Consider the following 25,298-nt stretch of genomic DNA (forward strand, 5'->3'; position numbering starts at 1 on the left):
GTACGCCAAGTAGCACTCATCGTTCTATCTTTGTCTGTCTGGGGTTCAGATTTTGCATTAGTCCGTCATAGAGTTTCACTCGGGGTAAAACTTGGGTGTATCCTCACATTAAGGAAAGGACACTTTAAAATCTCTCTCTTTTTTTAATTAGATTGATTCCGTAGACGAGGGTTCTGTATGGATTCAGTTTTAAAGAGGCGGGGCGTCCCCGAAATTGTCCCAGTGCTGACCCTGGCGATCGATTTTGCAGGACCAAAATGAATAAAGGGTACGGATTCGTGAACTTCACGACTCCGGAGGGAGCTTGGAGGTTCTATGTTGCTACGAACAATAAGAAATGGGAATTCTTTCAATCTCGCAAGATCAGTGAGATCGTCGCGGCAAGATGTCAGGTATTTGTTATACCCTAATGGTCTTTGTTGATCTCAGAAACACCTGTTGTTCACTTCTTCATACTTATATGATTTTCCGCATCGTTTGGGATTCACAGAGATTCATTGAATGTGTGCAGGGGAAGGATAATTTTCTGGTGCACTTGAGCTCGATGAAGCTTCCGGCTGATTGGGACGAGGTTAAGCCTGTGTGTTTTAGCCCACCTCGGGATGGAACAGCCAAGGGAAGCCAAAGGCCCCTCGGAAAGCCAAACGAAGTTTGTAATAATCATGTCAGTGGTAGAAGCTCAAGGCCAAGCGGATGCCAATGGAAACCTAAAGAGAAGACCCCTTCTCCTCCAGTGGAACGCGTCAGTTATGAAGAAAAGGAAACATGAATGGTACCCTCCAAAAGTGTGCACATCAATTCAATGATTCAGAATTAATCTCCGCATTTAGACGCGGGAGCGCTAGATTAATCTGAATCATTATATGTAACATCCTGTGCACGGAGAGTACACGATCATTTCCACAGACTGGTTAGGGTTGAAGTGGCAGCACATGTATATCGTTTCATGTCTGTAAACTGTCTGTTTGTATTTTCAGTGACTGTGACCCCTTTAGCTGGGGTTTGAATTTCCTCGGCCTATCTACCTATCTATCTATCTATCTTTCTCACTGTCTGCTGATGTTGTCTGTGTGTAAAGTAGTACTCCTGTAGGGTTTGCCCTATGATACTGTTGTTGTATGCTTTCCGATTTTCATGAAACCTGGCTTTAGGTTTGAAGAACAGCATCCAGTTTTGACTTTGATGCTTAAAGCAGTTCAAATCAATAATATTCCTTGTAGGGTCAATTTTCTTTTTCTATTTATGGCTGTATCGTTGTTGTGGTAGCCAGGTCTCGGTTTGATAATTTGCAGCAGTCTGGTTGGTTAAAAGAGATCGAAGGCAAGTCAGCGGCTGAAGAGCTGCAAATTCGTCTGTGTGTTTTGGTATGTGGGTTTGGATGAATCTTTCCTCTTGCATGCATCTGGAAACTGGGAAAGCAGAAAGAGGGTTTGTTCTTTTGTCGTAGAGGAAGCCGGAATCATGAAAGGTTTGATTGGGGTTGAGTTTGATCATTGTTTATGGCAGAATTTGAAAAGTTGAGCTTGTTTGTCCTTGTTCAGTAATGGAAGTACTGTCCATGAGCCTGAACGAAACCTGTGCGCATCACTTCTTCGGCTCATTAATTGTGAGCATTCATCAATCCTAGTAATGTTGGTCTTTGATTAATAGAGTCAGAATATTACCTGGTAGGTTAGGTTTTTACAAGGCCTACATTTAGCCTACATAAGATTTAATCAAATCTATTTAGTAAATAAGTTATATTCATATTTAGATCTATTTAAGTAAACAGGTTAAACTTAAAGCATTTGTGTTATTATATACTCCTTCCGTCTTTTATTATAAGAGATAAATAATTAAATTACGTTTGTAAAAAAAACAGTTAAAATTAATTGAGGACAATTAATATGTAAAAAGTATAATGTTTTTTCTAACAATACTCCTATTAATAAGGGAGAGAATATGAGAGAGAATAATTAAATTATTAAAAAAAAAGAGAAGTGGGAGGGGGAGAGAGTATGAGTTGGAGACAAAATAAATAGGAGTAAAATAGAAAATCAATACAAAAAAATAGAGATAACCTTTAAGTGTCTCTTGTATATAGAAACATGTTATAAGTATCAAATGTTTCTTATAATAAGGAACGGAGGGAGTATTATATAATATAAACTAATTTTATAAATTATTTATAAAATTACTAACTTTAATTTAACTAAGTTTCACATCATGATATTTTTATATAAGATCAGTCTTTTTTTTATTCTCCAGTCATTCACCTCTATCTGTTTTTTTTCCCCCGAGCTCAATAAGGCAATATTAGCTCACTTTTTTTTTCTTCTAATTTTTGTTTTTTATTAAAATATAATAATTATTATAAGTTTATTTTAGTGATATCTAAATAAAATATTATAATATCAGTGGGAACAATTTGCCCAATTTATGCAGGAAACCAAATGAAGTGAAATTTAGTTTTTACGTGTCAGTTGTTATGTTTGATTAATTTTAGAAAATATATCTATTTGTTATTAGATGATTGGTTTTTCTTGTTTTTACTTTTATCTGATTACTGTTGTCATTATGTATTCTTTTGTTTTTTGCTAGACTCTTATATTGCAAATAAAAATAAATTTTAGACTTTTAAAACATAATAAAAGTATTTAAATAAGTTTAAAGGGTTATAGATGAACTTGGAGGCCTAGGTTTTAAAATTTATATAAAGGCTTACATTTTAAGTAAGTTTTTAAATGGATTTCAGGTCTTGTCAGGTTTTTTGAGAGCTCAAGTTTAGGCTTTTAAAAAAAAAAAAACTATATGCAAGTTTGGATTTAGACTCAGGCTTTAAATATCTATTACAATTCTAAACGTACTTGGCTAAAGCCTAACCCAACTTAGTTTATTTTCATTACTATCTGTGATAATTTTTTGATTTACCCCTGCATTTATATAGGGAAAATTGTAAAAAGACCTTAAAAATTAAAAAATTACATATAGAGACTGTTAATAAAATTGTTATTATTCACTTATTAATTGTTATCAAAACCAATACTAATTTTGTAATACCAATACTAACACATTCTTATTAGAAATTTAATGGTAATGTGACGTCAAAAGAAGTGTTCTCCCTCTTTTTTATAAATATACAGGAGCACAAATATAAATGAGTAATAGTCAGGGCTTTAAATGTTTTTTCCCTATCCTATTTTGCCCATAATTAATTAAAGCAGTTGAGTTATAATTTATTATTACATGGGGAAATGGAGAGTAATCATGAGTATTTGTTTTGGCGACATCATTATTTAATAACAAAATATACGGCGATTCACAGTATGAATTATTTTAATTAAAATATTTAAGTTGTTTAATTAAAGCAGTTTTTTTTTTTGCCAAAAGGTTTAGTTAGAGCAGTTGAGTTATTATAACACGAGAGTCTGAAAAAAAGAGCATACAGTAAAATGTTCTTTTTATTTAATAACGAATTTTTTTTTACAGATCTATTATATAAATTATTTTAACTAATTTATCAGAACTAAAAAATGACACTTATTTGTTTCAAATTTAATTTTTTATAAAATTTACTCATTAAATGAGCATATAAGAACAAAATTGATAAGTAATTATTAATTACCCTTAAGTGATTTATATTTTAAATCAAGTGATTCCTTTAAATAAATACTATCTTCACCTACTCCTCTAATCTTTAATACAGGACTCAATTGTTAAGTTAGTTTTAGTTCTAAATATAAAACCTATTTTTCATATTTATCAATTTTTTCTAAATTACTTATATAGATAGTCCCTCAACCATAATCAAATAGAAAAAAAGATAACGTATTAAAAAAAATGATTATAGTATTTTAAGAAAAATGTGTCACATTTCTTATAATTAACTAATTTACCTAACTTCCTTGATCTAATTAAATTAGTTAAATGGGTTTTATATTAAGGACTGGAAGAGTATTATTTTCCAGAAAAAAAGAATTAGGGAAACTAATATGGTATTGCTTATAATTTTACAAATTTTTTAATTAGATTCTTGCTTCTTCTTCTTCCTTTTTTTTTTTTGGATCCAACTCTTTGGGCATCAGCCCCTCCCTTACACACAACGTCACTTGAGAGAGCGCGGCGCTGAACAGGGGTAAGCACACGTCTTTCCTCACCCCTGTAACAGTTCCTCCTTGAAAGCGAATACTATTGTCTCTCTCAGCTGTAATAGCACACTCCTCCTCATTTTTGCAAGGCTTACCTCTCATGCCATGATCGATCTCTTTGCAACTTCTATGCCTCCTCCTTCTTCTACTCTGGGTATGAATTAGAGTGTAAGGGAGCGATCCTATTGCGAGAGAGAGAGAGAGGTGAAGAGAAAATGGAGGGAAGGGATGGAGTCTCAGTACTGAAGAGCTCTTCACTTGCTTTGGTAAAATTAAATCAGAGAGAGGCCAAGTAGTATTGCCATCGATTTTTGAGGCCAAATGAAAGGTACAAGTGATTTTTCGATTCCGATAAGGGAAGCACCGTGACTATCAGCACCACAACTACAAGCAGGTTACTAGCAAAGAAAATAAATTATACTCTTTTTGTCTTTAATATAAAACTTATTTAACTAATTTGATTAGATTAAAGAAGTTAAATAAATTAGTTAATTATAAAAAAAAGTGACACATTTTTTTTAAAATACTATAATCATTTTTTTTAATACTTATCTCCCGCTTCTACTTGATTATAATTCATAGAGTATCTATAGGGGTAATTTAGAGAAAATTGATAAATATAATAAATGAGTTTTATATTTAGGACCAAAACTAACTCAAAAATTAGATTCTATATTAAATACCGGAAGAGTATTATATTTTAGTTGTTCACTGTATATGCAGCACTGGCTTCAGTCGTAAAACTGCAAAGAGGAAAATTTAGGAAAGAGACGACAGCCTATGTCTCAAGGCATTCGTGCCTACTACCTTGCCACTTTCAGAGATTGGTTCACTGACGAAAAAAGAATGTACGATAATTTTGATAATCTGGGATTGCAGGTGTGTGAATGAAGTTAGGACAGAGATATGGTGAGTTCATTTTACTCTTCTCTTGTCACTTTGTTTAAATAATTAAAAAAAGTTGGGTAGTATAGGGGGAAAAGTGAGGAGGGAGATTTTGGGCGGTGTTCACTTGATTATGGGTGGTGTAGGATTTTGGAACTCCTCCTGGATGCACCCTAACCTTTTAGACCATTGTGATGAATTTCTGGGTTTTTGGTTAGCAATGCACTACAGGCTTCTTACCAATCAAGTTAGGCTCAAGAGGAAGATGGCGTCTGATGATATCGCTGTGAACTTTGTGGAAAAGCTTCGGAAGATCTAAATTCTTAGATACTGCACTTTAGCCTCCTCATGTTGGAATCTCCCGGCAGCAACAATTTTTGACACAACCGTTTGATATATAGATGGCTCAGTTAAAGAAAATTTCTGGCTTAACGATCAGAACAGACACTGGTGCATCGTGTTTGGTCTCCTTTGTTGGCAGCTCTGGCCTCTGGGACGCTAGAAATCGTTTCCACTTCTCTCAGGAAGACACTAATCCCACCGGATTGGTCAACAGGGTTTTAGCCTTGAGTGATTCTGCGATTAGGGCCCAGGATCATCACGAACAAATGGGTCATAGTTGATCAGAGCCTGACCCTTTTTGCTTTTCTCTTATAAATACTAGTTATCAATAAAATTACATTTTCACTATAAAAAGATAAAGGTGGTTGCTGAGCCTGCTTTAGTAACGCTGGAGGCATAATCATAGATTAAAGCTTAAACCCTATTGAAGCACCATATCATCATGAGCCAGCAGTTTTTCTTTCTACTTTTAGTAAATGAAATGGAGAAATTCTTGGACATGTTATTCTAGATGTTGACACAGTTACTCGATCACGTGGATCAACTTCATTTTTGGATCGTAAAATATGATGGACGTGACGTGAATAATGCAGCATATACAGTTACCTTCAGGCTAAGCTATGAGATGTATGTGTTGCTGCAAATTGACATTAGTGTGTTAGAGAGGATAGGTGCAAGAGTATGAATGAAGGGCAAACCTGGCTGGAGCATGACGAGACCTGACAGAAGAAGGAGAAGAAGTCATAATGAAACAGCATTCTTGGCTGCCAACTTGCTATGGGACTTGAAAAGCCGGCGAGAATCAAGGTTGAGCGAATCTAAACAAATTCTTAATAAGAATATAAATTTGGACGCTAAATTCAAATAGTCAACTTATAAGAATTTATTTTTATTAATAAATTAGTATTAAAAATATATTTTTAAATAATTAAAATATAAAAATTATAATAATTTCATTTAAATATATTTTGAATCTAAATAATTAAAATTAAATTCATTAATTTTCATAACTTATCATATTTAATAAAGAAATTTTTTTTATAAAATTGACATACAAACTCACTAAGCATACCTAAATCCAAAAACATAGCACAAAGTTTAAAAAGAAGTTAATATGAATTTGTAAACTAAAAAAGTAAAAACAGGAAACTAGCTAGTGAACTCGTAAGTTTGACTGAATTTATTTATAGGGAACAAGAGTTTAAGAATAACTTGACACAATTTTATAAGTTAAAAATGTAGAAACATTAAACTCGAGAGTTATCTCGCGAGTTTGACAACAATTGTAGTAACTAATAAAGGAAGGGGAAATGATGGCTACGATGTAGTGTATGAATTAAAACAAAAAAATACTTCCAATTCTTAGGATAAGATCCATATGATTAATTTTGAAAAATTAAGAAAGTTGCTAAATTATCTTAAAGTATTTATAATTATCATGTAATATATACTATAATCAAATAATTTATAAACTTTTTTAATCTTTTCAAATTAATCAACTTGATCTTATATTAAAAATCAAGGAGTACTGTTAGAAAGTAAAATATGAAAAGTCAAAAAAATTTGGGGAATTTTAATTTTAATTTTTTTAAAAAATTCAATGTAATTGCGCGAATCAGATTAAATTTAGTAACTTTCCTCTCTCTCTCTCTCTCTCTATTAAGAGGACACGAATATATGAGCAAAAAAAAAAAGGCATGTGCGAAATAGCCCTAAACGAAGCGACGAGGGATGCCCTCCCATGAAGGATTTAGAACAGAAGAGGAGAGATTTTAATCATTTTTTTTATTTTGTAAGATAAACATTTTAGAAGGGAAGCAAAAATTTTTTAATCTTTTCTCTTCCCTCCTCTCATAAGCCTCCCTTCTAAAATTGGAAGAACTTGAAAGAAAATGGTAATATTTTGACTTGTGTTGACTAATATGTCTATATTATTTTTTTAGTAATATCACGTTACTCTTTATTACTGAATTGTATGTGATTTGATATATTTATGGATCCAATCATACTTCTCTTCCCTCATATATTAAAGGGAGAATGACAGAAAAAGAAGTTGGAAATTGCAAATCCCAAATCAGGTTTGATAACATAACTTTATTTAGTATTGACAAGTCTAAATTTGCAAATGACAATGAATTTTTGTTGACATTCTTTGTTTGGCATTTACAAATTGCAATTTCTTTTTTTGTCATTGTCCCTATATTAAATATTATTTATAATTATATTTTATTAATTATTCTATAAAGTTTGTAAAAATCAACTTAAATAATATAGGGGTAAAGTTGTCCATACAAAATATTTTGCCTCCTCTCTTTTCTTAAACTAAACAAGGTAATATTAAAATCTCTTCCATTTCTTTCATCTCATTTATCTCCATTAAAATTCCTTCATTCCTATCTTTTTTATTGAGCCAAACACACCCTTAATCAATCATTTCAATTTACAAGTGAGGGGTGAAAAAAAAGGGATACTGAGAGAAAGATGCAGTTTCTGGTATTAATAAAAAAGAAGAGAGAGAAAAAGATGCAGTTTTGCGTAAGATTTTTTTATTTTTTAATTTCAAGAAGTGCCATTTTATTTCTTCAATCTTAATGTTGTTAACCAAAAACAAATGCTAACATTAAGATTTTAATATTGACAAAATACTTTTGATTATTAATATAATAAATTTAAATTCAAAAAATAACAATAATTTGAATAAAAAAAATGATCACGGTTTAAAAACTAAAAAAATATTTTATAAAATTGAGCAACCAAGATTAAGGACCCACTGAAACTCAATTTAAAATTAGAGGACTAAAGTTATATTTTTATTGATTCTTTCATTGTATCGTTTGTGGTGCGACCACTACTACTGGTCCGGTAGATACTGCATCAAAAAGGTCCAGGACACATTTGAAGATAAAAAACCCTCAACCGAAACACCAACGAAGTTTCTCAATTTCTTTGCAGGGTGCTGCAATCCGAAGATTTGCGCGGTTATGGCGGCAAATGCGCCATCCAGCCATCTATTGCACATTCTTCGTTCTCAACCATCTTCTCTGTCTTCGATATCGCCATCTTCACCTTCTTATGTTTCTTTTCTGAAACCTCTTCTGCTCTTATCCTCCTCTACTGCTCCCACTGCTGTACCTAAACTCGTTGGACGGATCCAAATTCCACATCGTCGGAAATCCCTCTTTGCCTCTCCCACTCACCTCTCTAATCCTTTCTTCTCTCACTCTTTCTCTGCACATGTGATTTCTGCTCCTCAGAGACATTGCGATGCTGTGGGAGCTGGAGATTTGGCGGACATTGCTGAGGACGATGAAACAATTGAACCGTACACTGAAGAGAGCGGGATTGAAAACGAAGATGAGCATATCGAGATGAGTAGGGGTTCAGATTTGTCGCCATTAGAGAGAAACAGGGAGGAGAGGTTGAAGTTGCCCAGTCTCACTGTGAAGGAAAGGAAAGAGCTCGCCTCTTACGCTCATAGCTTGGGGAGAAAGCTGAAAAGCCAGTTGGTGGGCAAGTCTGGTGTTACACCTAATGTTGCGACCTCTTTCATTGAGACCCTTGAAGCTAACGAGCTTCTCAAGGTACTAATTCCCTGAAATTTAGTTTATAATTGATGCTATGCCTCTAGAGATTGCTTTTTGGTTCTGAGTTTTGTATGTTAGCATTAGTTATGGAAATTATTGTCTGTTTATTTGTACGCCGGGATTTTGAATCATATTTCATTTGACGAGTAAGGAGAGAATGGATAATAAAGGGAAATTAATGTTCATTTCCTATTTTCCTCCTTGTCGAGCTTATACTGGGGATTCTGTTCGGCATAGGCTGTCAAGTATTCATGAGGTCTGCGATTCCCTTTAAGCTAGGTTTCAAGTTCATCTGTAGTTTGCTTCTGTTGGACTGTCTTTTTCTTCCTCGCCCCTTTTTGTGTATTGCTTGTCTAATTGGTTTGCTTTTGAAAGTAGTTTTCTAATCTATAATATGTTAATAGTATCATATCAATCTGGTGTGCATGCTTTTATGTTGTGAATTAGCTTGTTGGTAGATATGTTGCTGAGCGTGTCTTTGCTTGAAATTATTACACAGTCGGACCTTGGACGAGTTAGATTTTTACCATTTGAGTTGAGGTTTCGGGATATCAGTGTATGTATGAAACAATTGCAGGTTTTTGTTCACGTAGTTCAGTGACTGAATGGTAAGGGATATCCAAAAATAAGGTACCTGCGGACGGGAAAGAGTAATTTGAAGCACAAATATCCAATTTACTGTTTTTCTTCATGTTGCGTTTCCTCTCTGCTTTCCCTAGCTCAATGATTCTTGGATGACGTTAAAAAAAAAAAGGATTCTTTTGATCTGTACTTGCATTTGAATGGCACGTATGCAGATTAAAATACACCGGACTTGTCCAGGAGAGCTAGATGAGGTCGTGAAGCAGCTGGAAGAAGCAACTGGTTCGGTGACTGTTGGTCAAATTGGTCGGACAGTGATTATATACAGGCCTAGTCTCACCAAATTGAAGGCAGAAGAGAAGAAGAAGCAAGCTCGAAAAGTGTTTCTGAGAAAACAGCTAAAACCAAAACTAGTAAGCAAGGGCTTAGCTTTCATTTTCCTAATTTCGCCTGTCTCTCGCGACACTTCCCTAATTGTCTAATAAATATTGCAGAGTAAGGAGCAAGGGTCAAAGTTTTCGCGGCGGAGATAATTTTGGAAACACTAGCTAACAATTCTTGGTGTACTTATGTTGAGGTTTGCCCTATACGGAGTGAGGCTTTGCATGCATGGCATTTAGAAGCTAAATTCACAAGCATATTTTAAGGCAGATGAATTTCTATGGTTATGTATAGAACTCTTGTAACTTATGAAATCTCGCTGCCGAGGAAGAATATTGCATGTTCTGTACATAGATTATTTTGCTTGAGAAACTGGGAAGCAAACTTGTTTCGGAGGATTTAGATTAAATTTTTGAAAGTAATTTTATGAATATTGAAGGTAATTTTGAAAGTAACTTTTTGAAATCTCACTGCTGAGGAAGAATATTGCATGTTTTGTACAATGATTATTTTGCTTGAGAAACTAGGAAGCAAACTTGTTTTGGAGGATTTAGGTTAAATTAATTTTATGATGTACGAGCTAACTATGTAGAAATAGTTTTGTCTCGATTTGTACGAAAAAAACACCCCTAATCTCAAACTGAAATTAGGTTATGCATGTTGATTATTTTCCAAAAAGAGCTGAAATATTATAGATTGCAAACTTAAGTTGGTTATTGATTGAATTCAATGGCATCATAGGATCTACTTAGTCAATATTTCTTGATGGAAAAAAGTTTATTGTTGCTGCTACAAGCTTAGAAATGTATAGGCTATGTTTGGCGTTATGTTTAAAATGATTTATATACACAATTCATATAAGTTAGAATGAAACTCATTTTATATATTTGTTTTGTATTTTGTAGATCATGGATGAAAAGTTATTTATAAAATTATTTATAAGAAATTCTAAACAAACCCATGGATGTTGGCTTCATTGTAGATGATCATAACACGACAAAATGTGTGGTGTTTTAGGTGTTATTCCAAACGTCAGCATCTGAAATCGTGGAAGAAAAACTGACTGCGCATGCCTTTTAAAACTCGGACCACGTCCCATATATGCTCCTATGAATAATTATCCGGTTCGAACGAAAATGGCTGCTTCGAAAGACCATTTTTGTTATAGAAATGGTATTCAGAGGAGGGATTTGTTGCCTAATTGCCTAAGGCCAACAATCCTATTTGGCCCGAGACCAATAATTATGTTCGTGTAAAAATAATTATATTTTTTATCACAATAAATTACCTTTTTATACGGGCATAAATTAGACAAATCGGTTCAAAAACTCATTTCATTTATATTTTTGATACAAGTAAGCTCTAAATCATACAATTTTTTTTTTTTTCACTTTTCAATGCTAAGGAGTTAGGAGGATGTAATAATATATAATAAAAGTTACTGAAAAATCTCATTAAAATGTTTATCCTTTAAAAGTGCCTAAAATTTGTTTGACCACCCAAGTCCTTGCGTGGGTATGACTCATTTTTAATGAACACAACTTTTCAAATGTGCAATATATCTTTAACTATATGTAAATATTTTTATTTTAAAATTTTTACACATACTTAAAAATATATTGCGCGTAGCTTAAAAGTTACGTATATCCTGTATAAAAAGAAAAACAAAAGACAATCATATATAACTAAAAATATATTGTACATAATTGAAAAAGAATTGCACCCCTTTAAGTAAACAAATTTCAAGCAGTTTTGGCAATAAATATTTTTATGGAGGAAGCATATAAATGATAACGAATTTTAGGCGTGTAATACCTTCTCCATCGGGCCTGGTTTGTGTGCCTGGATCGCTGAATATAATATCGATCTAAATTTAGAAATAAAATTACAGTCGGAGCACTTGGGCATATAAATTGCTTGCATTACGTCATGCTTCTAAGAATTAATAATGTGAGCCCTGGCATATGATCACAAGCGCATGCCTACCTTTTTGATACTACAAATACAAGAGTGCTTCTATCCCGATTAAAGTGTGTCATGATTATTATAAAACTGAGCTCCCAACCTACGCAGCCTTGAGCTGCTTATACTGCTCAAAATCTTCAGAGAATAACATGCCATTGGGCGAAAGTAGACGCTGGAGGGACATCGAAAAGCGAGCCTATAGACGATAAAATAATTGAACATCAGAATTTTATAAACAATGCCTGTACTTGATGCAAGCTGGAGATCCTAGTCTTACCCATTGAAATATTGCGAGCGAAAACCAGCAGCCTTGCAAGCCATACCTGCTGCTCAGTATCTGGCGTCAAGGGAAATTGAATGTTACGCAAGAAGTGAGAGAGCGATATCACATTGTACAAAGGAGACCAAGAAAGGGGTTGCTACCAATAGTATAAATGCACCGAAGGTGAAGCATCCGCCCATTGATAAACTCATAAATCTCAGATCGCGTCCAGCCTGCATAAATAAACACACCATGAAACTGCTAGACGTAGCCGTATAATGTTCAATCCATGAATAGTAAAGCAAAGCAAGTTGGAGAAATATATCATACGCTAAATAATCACGCATTTGTGTTAAGTTACCGTTCGATAGTGCATAAGAGGATATGGATCACATCATACAAAGAGTACAAAAAGGGGGTACTAAAGTTGAAATAGCAGAGTTCAGTTGATAACGTGTAATGGATGCCTATAAATAGGGGGCGACAACATATTCAGCGGATGGATCGCCCAAATCTGACAACCCTATTTAAGTAAGTTTAGGGGAGCTTATTGGTAATTCTAAGCAATTAGACTTGACGCGGCCTGTTTATGTCCTGGCCTTAAATATTTACTTGTATTTCTTTGGAAAAGTTTAGGGGTTAAATGAACATACCAGCAATGTTCCTTCAAGGCTAAGAGTGGAGGGTGTTACAACAAGCGCTAAGAAGTATGGAATCAGCACCTTGTGCATCTGCATGGTCACAGTTCACAAATACAATAGTTAACTACTATTTTTGTTTATATAATATATCCGCTCTCAAAATCATTTATTTTTTTAACGCAAATCATGATTGACACCACATAAGATGACTATCTAAAGTATAAAGCGCAAGCACTAACCTCCTGGATAACCATCTGATCGGGTGTAAAAATTTTGGGGAATAACCAAGGAATTGATGTCCCAACAATTCCTAACAGCAATCCGAGTATAGCTCCAATTATTACTAGAGACCTTAGAAGTACTCTAGCCTGTTGACATTATGAAAATTCAGGATTTTTTTTTCCAACAGTATGCATGCAGAAATTCAGCAGCAGTGACAGCCACAGGTGAAGAAAATCCCTTCTAATCTAACCTTTGCCAAACTCCGCTTAGCGCCATAAATCAATTCCGGCATAAATGATTGGGCAGTTTGAGAGAGAGGTTCACCCCATACTGTACATGTGGTGTAGGTTTGAACCATGACCTAACATTAGAGTCAAGTCATGTCAGGGCCCTTGAATTTCAGATACCGACAGCAAGCAAATCAAGGAATACAGTGCAAAAAAATTAGAGAGGCGTAAAACTAACTTGATGAGCAGCCATTGTATGTGTGCCCATTGATGTGGCAAAATATATAAGTAGTGAGTAGAAAGCCACCTATATATTACAAGTCTCAGTAACATTTTTTTGGGGGGGGGGGGGAGTCAAAAGAGATTCGGATTTAAGCAACATAATTAAGTTCAATACTCGATGCAACCTTTGATATCAGTGTAACAAATACAGGGGTAGCAAGCCCAACTATCGAAAAAAGCTCTTGGGCTGAGGGGATGGAGAGGGCATATGCATTATATCCCTTCTCTTTTAGACTCTGAAGCATCATGTACCCAGCAACCACCTAAAAACAGGAAGGCAAGAGGTAAAGGATCGGATATATGACAGTTAACGGATAATAATTCACATGAACGCATGGGCACATAAACTGAGAACATTTGGAGCAGCATATGATAGTTAATGCATTATATGTGAATTTTTAACATACTTGTGATGCCATTGTAGCCCACGCGGCCCCTGCAATACCATAGCCCAGAAAAATACATAATACTACGTCACCAATGCCATTTACAGCACTAGCGGCGGCCAAAGCCTTCAAGGGTCCCCAGGAATCCTTCATACCAAGACTGTGAGAGAGAACGCTAATATTAGGACAATGGCTTCAATTAATAAGCCTATGTTTAATGAATTACTTATAGAAAGACATCATGTATTACAATAAACTCTGCTAAGGGTAAGTAGAAACTTGAAGATACAGGATAAGGAAATTTGAATGAGAAGCCCGAAAGTATAGTCATGCATATTGGTCGAACAGTAATACTATCTCAGCACCATCTGAACAAGGAAAAATGGGTCACAACAGGTTCTGAGCAAATACAAAGAGAAGCTCTATCATCCCATTGAACAGCTCACAAGGATTAATATGAACAATTATATGTAAATGAAATAGAATGTCGAGCAGAATCTCGTAAAGGCTCAAATTAAAAAAAAAAAAAAGGCACAAAGTAGCAATCTTTCATTTCAGCTAATAAAGCTTGAGAAATAAATAGAGCATATTTTGACCTAGCACTTTGAGCAACCCATCCAACAAGTAATGCAGGCCATGCCAAGCCTCGAATCTGACAGCAAAAGAGACTCCGGTTAAGTCATTTAAGCAAGTTAAACAGAGGAAAACATCACAGCTTTATTTACCAAAAAATCACGACTTCATTATTTAATAGTTAGGAAGCAAAAGGAAAATCTTATTTACGAGTCCTGATAACTTAAGAGGAAATAATGTTGCTATAGTGCCCTCATCTATTCTTATGAGAAAAAGAGATGAAAATTGATGACGGCTTTGATTGCTTTCCTCCATCAAATTTCAACTATTTCATAGTTTGTTTTACTTTGGAAAATATAAATTGTAGTCTTCAATTAAATGAAAAAAAGTAAATGCAATAATTTTAAAAAAAAGAAAGAAAGAAAGAAAGAAAAACCTGTACGTAAGTGTTTGCTGCAGGAACTACATGCAAATTCTTTGACCCAGTAAAAGCTGAAAAGGGGGCAGACAGAAAATTCATCAGTCATTGGATTGGTTATGCCCCCTTTTCTAAATAAGCAAGATGCTGTCATCCTACGAGGAGCACAAAACAACCAGACTGTGAAAGCATTACACATTCCATATGCATAAAAAGTAAGTAGTAGATTTCAGTACCAGTGAGCATTGATGCACCAAAGAATCTTGTGAACAAAAGCATCACGAAGCCACAAACTAACCCAACTAAAAGCAAGACAGAGATGTGATGCTGTACTTCGTCTCTATCCTACACATATATATATATGCTCAAGCAAAGCAGTGTAAGTCCTGGAGACACAAAGTGATAGATATGAACCGCAAAAATATACCAAAAAAATTCAAAATTTACGATGTCCAGAAAACTTGGTCAAGTGATGTACTATTGATTATTAATATAGGAATTAGAGAACTAAATTGAGAATATTAAGAAAATTAGTTAAGTTTGCTATTTGTAACAAATGTGTGCTGATTTCCCTGGACTACCTCTTTAATTATATGCATTGAAAGTAACCTTGGTGAACCTTTCAATCAGCAACAATATTTTAGAGAAAAAAATTATAGATTTGGAAGACAACCAGCCCTCAACTAGCTTTTATATATAGAAAGATAAGGCTGTGGGGCAGGAATACAAGATAGTAAAATTTGAAGATGTCACAGTTGAACTTTGGAAAATAAAAGTCATAATTCTAATGAAACAAGAAACTAACCTGTTTAGCAAGGGCAGTAGCAACCATGTTAGAAGTTGCAATCGAGAGAAACATAAACGCGTAACTCATGTAATCACACACAACTGTAGCAGGGCCTGCTCGTAGGAAATCAAGAGTTCGTATGATGCATCTTCAGCTATCAAAAGGTATATTAAGTGAGTAGATAAATTATATCCCAGAACTCAGTACCTAAGGCAGCTAGCTCAATGGAGCTTCCCTGACCAATAACAGCCGTATCAATGAGACTCATCAGTGGTCCGCATATCCAAAGTGCCGTTGCTGGTCCTGTAAACATGACAATTTCCTTCATCTGACCCCATATACTCTGGTCAGCCAGTTCCTTCTTCTCAACCTCTCCCCCGACTTCAACTTCGCCATCTTGTTCCCGAGAATCCTCCTCCACATAATCCTCATTTGCCACAGAAGTTTCGCGGCTATCATCAATGAGTTCTAGATTCCGATTAACGCAAGTGACTAACCAATCACGATGCGTCCGGGGAGTTCTAAGGAATGGATTTGAAGGAAAAGTAGGAATGCGAAATGCAGGTGGGGATGAATCGAGGTGTTGGTGATTGGAGAACAAGGAGGCTGAAGAGTGAGGAAGTGATGAAGAAGCACAAGGGTTCTTGTAGAGAGTGTTGTGAAGAAAGCGAGTTTGAAGTGCCATCTCTGATTTTGACGGTGATGAAGGAGTGAAGCAGAAGAGTGGTTTCGAACTTCCAAGAAAATGGAAGGAAGAGAAAGGAAGACAAAGCCCCAAAAAGGGGCCGAAAAGCGAGTGGCTTGTAATTCTGCACGCCCAACAATTGGTTTGGATGTTTCCTTATCAGAATTCAGAAAACGATAAATTTAGAAGCAAATGGTTGCTTGGCCGGGTTCCCCCTTAGTGCCCTTTTGCGCTGCCGCCTCTCTCTCTCTTTTTTTTTTTGGGCTTTAAATATTATTTTAACGAGTGGAATGCATGAGAACCAGAAGGCCTCCCACTTCCCAGGCTAATTATTGTCGGACGGAGCCGACCCTTCGTCTTCGTTTTATCTTCAAAGACTCGCAGCTTTCTCTTTCTCTTGTAGCTGCCTCCCTCCCCCTCTCTGTCTCTCTCAATTAAAAAAAAAAAAAAGAAGCAATTTTATTATGAAGAGGAAGATGAGAAGTTTAAAAAATTGAAAGAGCCCATAGAGAGAAACTCCGAAGAAACAATAAATTATCATCAGGAAGTGGGGGAAAAAAAACACGGTCAAAAAAACTTCAGATATAAGCACCGAGGTATTTGAGCTTGTTTTATTTTTTTTATGAAAAATTATATTTACCCATCTGTATAAAATATTATTCAAAATTTTAAAAATATATTAAATTTGTTGACATTAAAATTATTATTGAAAGTGAAAATTATTGTTGTATTTCTGTACCAGAAAAAAAGAAATTGTTAATGTATTTTCATACTTGTTAGTTCTTATAACGTTTTAAGAAAACTATCGCTTCAAATTTTTTTTTAAAAAAATAATTTTATGCTTTTCTGAAATTTAATAACATTTTTAACATAAAAAACCTTTTCTTGACAACTGAGTTCTGATTAAGTTCATTTTTGGAAAGACAAAAAAAAACATTTAACAATGATATGCCAATTTGACCATGATCTCAACTTCTGGCCAAAAAACTTGACAATACGTTCCTTTGCAGCTTAAAAAAATTGTGAAAAGCTCTGTTAAGTAACAATAACAAGGAAATTCATGAGGCCTGCAACAAGGTAAAAAAAAAAAAAATCTCTGCCTCCACACAGACGCAGTTGAATAAATAGAACACTTTGTAAAAAATCCCAAATAGTTAATCATTTTAATGGTTGAAATGTCATTGCATAATTACATGACCCACGTAGGTGGAAAAAGGACACTCCAACCACCCCCCCAACCAAAAACACCAAAAGAACAAAAATGAGTGGATATCACACGGCCACGCCAGAGTATGAAAATCTAGGCAGGGTTGCGAGTCTAAAACAAGCGGAATACTGAAGCATTTAAATTGTCTGCACCGCATCCTGCTTTAAAAGAAGAAATATAAAAGGGGAAGAAAGATCAGCTCTGGCTTTTAAAACATATGCATTCTCCTCTCATCTGATACATACACGGAATGCAAGTCCTTTTACTTCCTATCCCTATGGAGGTGTGTCATGAATTATAAATATTAAACTGAACTCTTAAACTATGCAGTCCTCAGCTTTTGCTGCTTGTGCTGCCCAAATTCTTCAGAGTACAACATGCCATTGGAAGAAAGAAGGCGCTGGAGGGCAATTGAAAACCGAGCCTGCAGATCATAAAATAATTTAAAATTATAATGTAATTAACAATACTCCTCCAATTCTTAATGTGAGACCTATTTAACTAATTTGATTACACTAAGAAAATTAACTAAGTTAATTAATTATAAGAAATATGACGTGTTTTTCCTAAAACACTATAATTATTTTCTTTAATATCCTCCCTCCTTCTCCTGCTTGATGATGTTTAAGGGAATATCAAAAGACGTAATTTAAGAAAAATTGATAACTATAAGAAATATATCTTATATTTAGGATCAAGATCAACTCGACAATTAAGTCCTATATTAAAGACCGGAAAAATACTTGTACTTGATGCAAGATGGAATCCCAGCTTACCCATTGAAATCCTGCGAGTGCAAACCAACAGCCTTGCAAGCCATATCTGCCGCTCAATATCTAGCATTTGCCATTAAGGGGAATCAGACGTTAAGGCAAAATGAACTAGATCAATAAAAGGACTGCATAAAAGGAGACCAAGAAGGGGTTGCTACCATTAATACAAGTGCACCTAAAGTAAAGCACCCACTCATTGACAGACTTATAAATCTTAGATCCCGTCCGGCCTGCATAAACAAATACAACTCGAAGCTGCTCAAACAATTGCTGTATCAATGAACAGTAATGAAATGCAGGTTGGAGAGATTCATCAAACAATTATGAAATGCATGTTATATTTATGGTCTGACGCTATCGAAAAAAGATTGTGCTCTGACATCGTACCATAAAAGCATTGATTTAATTTCATCGATGTTGGAACAACATAACTCAGTTGAGAAAGTTTCATGCAAACCCAAAAAATGTACACAAGACATTTAGAAGAGGAAGTTCCAAGATATAACAACTCTGGAAGTGCAAGTTTATGTAAACTGAACATACCAGCAAGGTTCCTTCAAGGCTGTGGGTAGGCGGTGTCACAGCTAGTGCTATGAAGTATGGAATCAGCACCTTATGCATCTGTATGTCCCCAGCTCACAAGGGGTTAATATTACCGTTTACATCAACTCACATAGTGTAAATTATATTTATACTCATGAGACAACCATCTAAAGTTTGAAGTACAAGCACTGACCTCCTGGATAACCATCTGATCAGGTGTAAAAATATTGGGGAATAGCCACGGAACTGATGTTCCAACAATCCCTAACAGAAATCCGAATGTAGCTCCAATTATTACAAGAGACTTCAGAAGTATTCTAGCCTGTTGATGTTATGAAAATTCAGGAAACTGTTGAATAAAAAAGTATATAGAGAATTCTAACACATCATCAGCAGAAAGGTCAAAAGAAAAATAAAAGGTCGGTGGTTTTTTTTTTTTTTTTTTTAGGAGGGGGGTTCTAACCTTTTCCAAGCTCCGACTGACACCATATATCAATTCAGGCATAAATGATTGGGCAGTTTGAGAGAGAGGCTCACCCAATACTGTACACATGCAGAAGGTTTGAACCATGACCTGAAGTAAAAGTTATGAATGCCCTGGAGTACTAATTTGCCGTAACAAAATCAGAGAATGTGTCAAACTAACTTGATGAGCAGCCATTGTATGTGTGCCCATTGATGTGGCAAAATATATAAGCAACGAGTAGAAAGCCACCTAAACATCAAAAGTCTCACTTAGACAAGAATTGTGTGTTAAGGCCAGAAAAAGTCATTAAAATGAGTTAAATAATTGATGCAACCTTTGACATCATTGTTACAAACACAGGAGCGGCAAGCCCAAGTATTGTACAAATTTCCTGGGCTGAAGGTACGGAGAAGGCAAATGCATTGTATCCCTTTTCATTTAGAGTCTGAACCATCATGTATGCAGCAACAACCTAGAAACAAGCCAACAGGAAAAGGTGTACTAGTTTGAGAAAATTTGGAACATGTGGTGTAATATATGGCAGTTATATATCACAATGTTCAGCTTACTTGTGAAGCCATCGTAGCCCAAGCAGCCCCAGCGATGCCATAGCCTAAAAAGATGCACAAAACTATATCACCAATGCCATTTATAACACTAGCAGCAGCTAAAGCCTTCAAGGGTCCCCAGGAATCTTTCATGCCAAGACTGTAAGAGAGGGTAATAATATCAGAACAGTGGATTCAATTGAGAAGCTGATGTTTTACTTGCCTACTCGAGCAAAGATCTCATCTATTACATGAATTGCTAAGGGTAACGAGAAACTTCAAGACAGCCTTAAAAAAGGAAGGAAAAACCAAGGAGAGAAAAAGTCATGTGTGGCTAAAAAGCACAAAGGGGCGAACTTAAAGAAACGGAAAGTATTGTATAAGAAGCCAGAGAGTTAAAAATACACATTTTCAAGTTAAGACGGATACTGCTACATATTTTCAAATAATTGAGGGGTAAATTGTCTAAGAAGCATTACCTTCTTAGAATTTTCCACGAAAAAACTTTTAGCCAAGAGTTTTCACATAAATATTGACAGAAACTTTATCACCAAACTGAAGGCTCAACCAAATTAATATAAACAATTACACAAACGGAGTAGAATAACAATTGCAGTATCTCATATTTAAAAAATAAATAAATAAATAAATTGTGAAGAAGCTGCAATCTAGTGTTTCAGATGACAACGCATGAGAAGTAGAGAGCATTATTTCACCTAGCACTTTGAGCAACCCATCCAACAAGTAAGGCTGGCCATGCCAAGCCTCGAATCTAATAACAAAAGAAATTTCTGTTTAGTTTGAAGCAAATTAAGCAATGCAGAAAATCATAGCTTTATTATTTTCAGAGACAGTGATTATAAAATAGCTATATATGATGCCCTGGTCTAATATCATGAGAAACGAGAATGACAATTGAAGGCTCCAATTACTTCTATCTGAGAAACGTTAAATAATTTGTTAAATTTTGAAGAATATAAATTGCGGCTTTTCTTTGAATAAAAAAAAAAAACAAGAATATTAAAAAAACCTGCACATAAGTGTTTGCCGCAGGCACCACATGTAAATTCTTTGACCCACTAAAAGCTGAAAAAGGCGTAGACAAAAATTTCGTCAGTCATTGCATTAGCTCTGCAACCTTTTCTGCATAAGCAAAATACTGTCATGGGAATTACGAAGAGCAAAAAATAACTAAGCTAAGTAAATCCTCAACCTTCCATGGACATAAATACAAGTAAAATATTCAGTACCAGTGAGTGTTGCTGCCCCAAATAATCGTGTAAACAAAAGCATCACCAAGCCACAAGCTAGGCCAACAAAAAGCAAGACGGATATGTGAAGCTGTACTTCTTCCCTATCCTACAAAAATAAATATACTCAGCAAATTGAAGTAAGGTCCTGTAAATACACCAACTGATAGATAAGGCGCATTAAAAACTGGATTGACTCATTATTAACGGTACACATTAAACCCTTATTGTCCTTATACACAAACTGTGGCATGGATAAATTATTCTCTCCTGTTACCATATTCTCCCATCTATTAATATCTTGCTCAAGACCAGCCACTCCAGTCAAGGTTGGGGAAATTTAGAGTAAATTTATTTATTATTCCTAATACTGTTTCTGGAATCTATTGCAGGTTTTTAGTGACATGTACAGAATATTAGAATACCAAAACCGTCCTTCATGACCAAAATAGGAGACTGTTCTGTTTCGGTCCTCATAAACAACCATCCTAGATTAAAAACATTTGCTTCCAAATATATTAACCAAAATTTATGACAGAAGAACCCCAGTTAAGTTCGTACAATCACACATGCTGCTCCTAACAACCAAACCCTTTGTTTAATTTACAAATAGGCATTAATCAATTGTAACGGAGAAGAAATAGTTCCGCTTTTTCAGAATTAAGAAACTAACCTGCTTAGCAAGAGCAGTAGCAACCATATTAGAAGTAGCAATCGAGAGAAACATGAACGCGTAACTCATGTAATCACAAACAACTGTAGCGGGGCCTGCTCATGGAAAATTAAGAGCAAGAACAATGTATATTTAGCTATCAAACGGTATATTAGCTAAATTAGTTATATCCCGTAATATAATTAGAACTAACATCACACAACTATGTCGAATTTATCATAAAGTGGCGGCACCAGGATTTAGTACCTAATGCAGCAAGTTCAATCGAGCTTCCTTGACCAATAACAGCTGTATCAATGAGACTCATTAGAGGTCCGCATATCCAAAGTCCCGTTGCCGGGCCAGTAAACTTGACTATTCCCTCCATCTGTGCCCATATACTCTGGTCGGCCAGTTCCTGCTTCTCAATCTTCTCCAGCATTTCATCTTCGCCTTCTTGCCCTCGAGAATTCTCTTCCACTTGATCTTCATTTTCAAGTGAAGTTTCGAGGCCATCATCAATGAGTTCTTGAGTCCTATTAACGCAAGAGGGCACGAACCAATAGCGATGCGTCCTCGAAGTTTTAATACACAAATTTGAAGGGAAAGCAGAAGCGTGAAAGGAAGGTGCAAATTTATAGAGAAGTCGGCGATTGGTCGACAAGGTAGTATAAGACTGAGGAGGTGATGATGTACACGGATTCTTTCGGCGAGGGTTTTGGAGAAAGTGAGTTTGAGGTAGGAGGAGTTTGCATGCCATTTTTGTTTCTGTTTGGCAGTCAAGGAGCGAAACACAAACGAGGTGACGAAAAAATGGAGGGAGGGGAAACGGAAGACGAGAAGCGGTCCGCGTCTTTTCTTGACGGTAAAATTTGACGCCCTTTTGATTGAGAAATCAAACGATGAAGCTGTAATATTTTACGCGCTGTAAAATATAAAATATAAAATGTAATTATCTTATAAAATTATCATTAATTATTATCACTGTAAAATATAAAATTTATATCAGAAAGAAGGGTTTTATCTCATACTAACTCTAGTTCTTAATATAAGATCCTATTTAATTTTTATTTTGATTTTAAATATAAGACTCTAATCTATTTTATTTCTTATATTTATGTATTTTTTTCTAAAGTAATCCTTCTAATAATAATAGTTTTGACCAATATACTTAATTTGTAAAGATATTTTGAGAAAGACAACACTTATTTATTATAAATAACTAACTAACTTAATTTATTCTTTTAATCTACTCAAATTAGTTAAGTAACTCTTATATTTATGATCAGAGAAAATACAAAATATTTATCCTGGATATAAGAAATTATCGAGATCAATTTATTCCTTCACTTAGTACGAGAGGTAGAAGCGCTAACCATCAGATAAAAGTTAAGACGCAAGAGTCCAAACTCTAGTGGGAAGGAAGATGTTGGTTTGGCTGCTTACTGTTACTGTGGCCTAATAACGGCTTTTTTTATCCAGACACGACAAACAGTAAAAATATTTACTCAGATGCTATAAGATAAAAATATTTACTCAGATACTACACTTGAAATCGTTCAGACAGTGAACGAGTTTAAATTTGTACAGAAGTTGTTCAGGCAAAAAACGACTTCAGTGGGACTCACATCCAAATATGAAAGTTGTTCTTGGTCTGAACAACTTCAGTGGACCCACATCACAAAATGGAAGTTGTTCTTGGTCTGAACAACTTCAGTGGGACCCACTATATACATTTGTCTTACACTCCATGCGTTTTCAGCTTTCATATTTTGACCAGACTATTTCTGCCTTTTCCAGCCCCACGCAAAGTATTCCTTCCTTCCCCAAATATTCCCATCAATATAGAGTAGTCATTCCTTGTCTCTCATGCGTAAGTACTTTGTTTTTGCATGTGAGTGTATAGTATGAATTCTACTTATATAAGGCATTCGGCATTCTTTTTATTTAATTATTCCAAAATTATAACTAAAATTCTAAAATTATAAATAGAATATTATTATTATTTATTTAATATTATTTATATTTAATTAATTCTGTTTTTAATAATTAATTAATATTAATTAGATATTAATTATAGATTTATTAAAAATAAATAGTATATTGAGGAAATTTCTAGATTTCACATCTAATTGAATTGTAGAAATATGATAATCTCCTCCAAGAATTTTTAGAAAAAAATCCGTCAGATTTACATTTTATTTGATCCTTAGTTTCTAGTCGAAAGTTAATAATGTATTCCCACTCATCATAAGCCTTCTCCTCACTTAACGGAGTGAAAGGGGCTTTTGTTTTGCATGTTTTGGGTTTTGTAATCAGACCCAGTTTTGTGTTACTTAGGGAATTTTTAGCAAAACGCTGCAAACAGGGAAAAAAAATTCTTCAAATACTACATAGTGGGAATTATTTCCCCAAATACTACACTCAAAGTTGTTCTTGGCTTAAACAACTTTAAAAGTTCATCTTAATAAGAGCAATTTCTTCAATGAACATTGGTTCCCATGCAGCTGAACTTCATCTTGGCTTGAACAACTTTTAAAATTCATCTCAGTAAGAGCAATTCCTCCAATAAACCTTGTCTTCCGTCTAGCTGAAATTCATCTTGGTGTGAACAACTTTTAAATTTCACCAGCATCTGAACAACTTCTTCACAATCTCTCACCACATAAATATTCCTACAAGGATGTTAATAATGGTCATATCATTAGAATAATGAGTTAATAATTATATAATGATAATAGTAATAATTAATATTATATTAATTAAAAAGTGATTAAAGAAAATAAGTAATGATTAAATGTTATAAAATTAATAACAAATAACAATTAAATTGACATGAACAAAAATAAGAATTAATTTACCTCACAAATAATGACTCCCCGTGCCACATCTTGGTCTCCTCCGCGCACGTTGTGGCCGTTGTTGTATATTTACTTCTTGAGTTTGATCTAATGTCTCATTTGTCTGCGTAGTTGACGTATTTAAATCAAACCAAGGTGATTCGGCTAAAGAAATTGATTGTCGAGGGGTGACAAATGCTTCATTTGATGGACCACCTTGCTCAAAAGAAGAAGTGTTATATTGATCGATAAATAATGCAGAATCATCAAATAAGGACATGAATGACTGAAATTGAGGAGGATTGGGTGAGTCAGAATGGGATAATGTTGATGATGATGGCATGTGATGAGGGTAAAAATGAGTTGGATTGGAAGAGGTGATAGGGCTTGATGAGACTGGTATGTTATCAGAATGACTAAAATTTTGAGGCTCTTGTTCACTTAAATTTTCATTTACAATTGGTGGCTGAGTAGACAAGTAACCGCCTCGCCGTTTGCTTGGTCTATCTCGAGGAATTTGTGGACGAGGTAGCTCAACTGGTGGTGGAGCTGGTTGAGAATTCATATTAAACCGTTGTTCTCTAACTGCAAGTAAGATGTTACGCTAGTCTCGAGCAACTCTTTCTCGATAATCAATGCAATCAGAGCATGTTGAACGAGAATTAATTGT

General features: G+C 34.8%; 3 protein-coding genes across 3 annotated transcripts; 1 reads left to right on the forward strand and 2 right to left on the reverse strand.

Moving 5' to 3' along the window:
* The first annotated feature begins 5,413 nt into the window (after window positions 1-5,413).
* LOC114725595 (uncharacterized) lies at window positions 5,414-10,362 on the forward strand. The gene is made up of 5 exons (XM_028912122.1): window positions 5,414-5,569; window positions 5,878-5,981; window positions 8,221-8,935; window positions 9,736-9,933; window positions 10,015-10,362. Exons 1-5 carry the CDS (start codon window positions 5,414-5,416, stop codon window positions 10,051-10,053), a joined length of 1,212 nt encoding a protein of 403 aa, XP_028767955.1. The 3' UTR covers window positions 10,054-10,362.
* Window positions 10,363-11,769: 1,407 nt separating this feature from the next.
* Window positions 11,770-16,553, reverse strand: LOC114725591 (protein DETOXIFICATION 46, chloroplastic-like). Its single transcript, XM_028912118.1, has 14 exons — window positions 15,872-16,553; window positions 15,683-15,777; window positions 15,114-15,222; window positions 14,896-14,951; window positions 14,483-14,538; window positions 13,908-14,046; window positions 13,626-13,763; window positions 13,457-13,525; window positions 13,242-13,352; window positions 13,009-13,137; window positions 12,782-12,859; window positions 12,290-12,361; window positions 12,144-12,203; window positions 11,770-12,062 (listed from the first exon to the last, which is right to left on the reverse strand). Exons 1-14 carry the CDS (start codon window positions 16,347-16,349, stop codon window positions 11,967-11,969), a joined length of 1,686 nt encoding a protein of 561 aa, XP_028767951.1. The 5' UTR covers window positions 16,350-16,553; the 3' UTR covers window positions 11,770-11,966.
* A 929-nt stretch (window positions 16,554-17,482) lies between these two features.
* On the reverse strand, window positions 17,483-22,634 carry LOC114725592 (protein DETOXIFICATION 46, chloroplastic). The gene is made up of 14 exons (XM_028912120.1): window positions 22,056-22,634; window positions 21,810-21,904; window positions 21,137-21,245; window positions 20,917-20,972; window positions 20,603-20,658; window positions 19,908-20,046; window positions 19,673-19,810; window positions 19,519-19,587; window positions 19,336-19,446; window positions 19,066-19,194; window positions 18,873-18,950; window positions 18,488-18,559; window positions 18,333-18,392; window positions 17,483-17,980 (listed from the first exon to the last, which is right to left on the reverse strand). The coding sequence occupies exons 1-14, from the start codon at window positions 22,546-22,548 to the stop codon at window positions 17,879-17,881; spliced, it is 1,707 nt and encodes a 568-aa protein (XP_028767953.1). The 5' UTR covers window positions 22,549-22,634; the 3' UTR covers window positions 17,483-17,878.
* Between the last annotated feature and the right edge of the window lie 2,664 nt (window positions 22,635-25,298).

This window comes from Neltuma alba, unplaced genomic scaffold (genome assembly GCF_004799145.2).
Source record: "Neltuma alba isolate B1F8T4 unplaced genomic scaffold, ASM479914v2 tig00012256_pilon, whole genome shotgun sequence".
Lineage (NCBI taxonomy): Eukaryota > Viridiplantae > Streptophyta > Magnoliopsida > Fabales > Fabaceae > Neltuma > Neltuma alba.

What these genes read in the sequence shown, in the direction of transcription:
- LOC114725595 (XM_028912122.1), top strand. Translation starts at nt 5,414, where the DNA reads ATGGCTCAGTTAAAGAAAATTTCTGGCTTAACGATCAGAACAGACACT. An exon ending in AAGCTAACGAGCTTCTCAAG is followed by an intron (nt 8,936 to 9,735) that starts GTACTAATTCCC and finishes GCACGTATGCAG; the next exon opens with ATTAAAATACACCGGACTTG. An exon ending in AACAGCTAAAACCAAAACTA is followed by an intron (nt 9,934 to 10,014) that starts GTAAGCAAGGGC and finishes TAAATATTGCAG; the next exon opens with AGTAAGGAGCAAGGGTCAAA.
- LOC114725591 (XM_028912118.1), bottom strand. Translation starts at nt 16,349, where the DNA reads ATGGCACTTCAAACTCGCTTTCTTCACAACACTCTCTACAAGAACCCT. An exon ending in CAGCAAACACTTACGTACAG is followed by an intron (nt 14,539 to 14,895) that starts GTTTTTCTTTCT and finishes TTTTGCTGTCAG; the next exon opens with ATTCGAGGCTTGGCATGGCC. An exon ending in CTAAGCGGAGTTTGGCAAAG is followed by an intron (nt 13,138 to 13,241) that starts GTTAGATTAGAA and finishes TAATGTCAACAG; the next exon opens with GCTAGAGTACTTCTAAGGTC.
- LOC114725592 (XM_028912120.1), bottom strand. Translation starts at nt 22,548, where the DNA reads ATGGCATGCAAACTCCTCCTACCTCAAACTCACTTTCTCCAAAACCCT. An exon ending in TTGTAACAATGATGTCAAAG is followed by an intron (nt 19,588 to 19,672) that starts GTTGCATCAATT and finishes TTTGATGTTTAG; the next exon opens with GTGGCTTTCTACTCGTTGCT. An exon ending in ATCAGATGGTTATCCAGGAG is followed by an intron (nt 18,951 to 19,065) that starts GTCAGTGCTTGT and finishes GGGGACATACAG; the next exon opens with ATGCATAAGGTGCTGATTCC.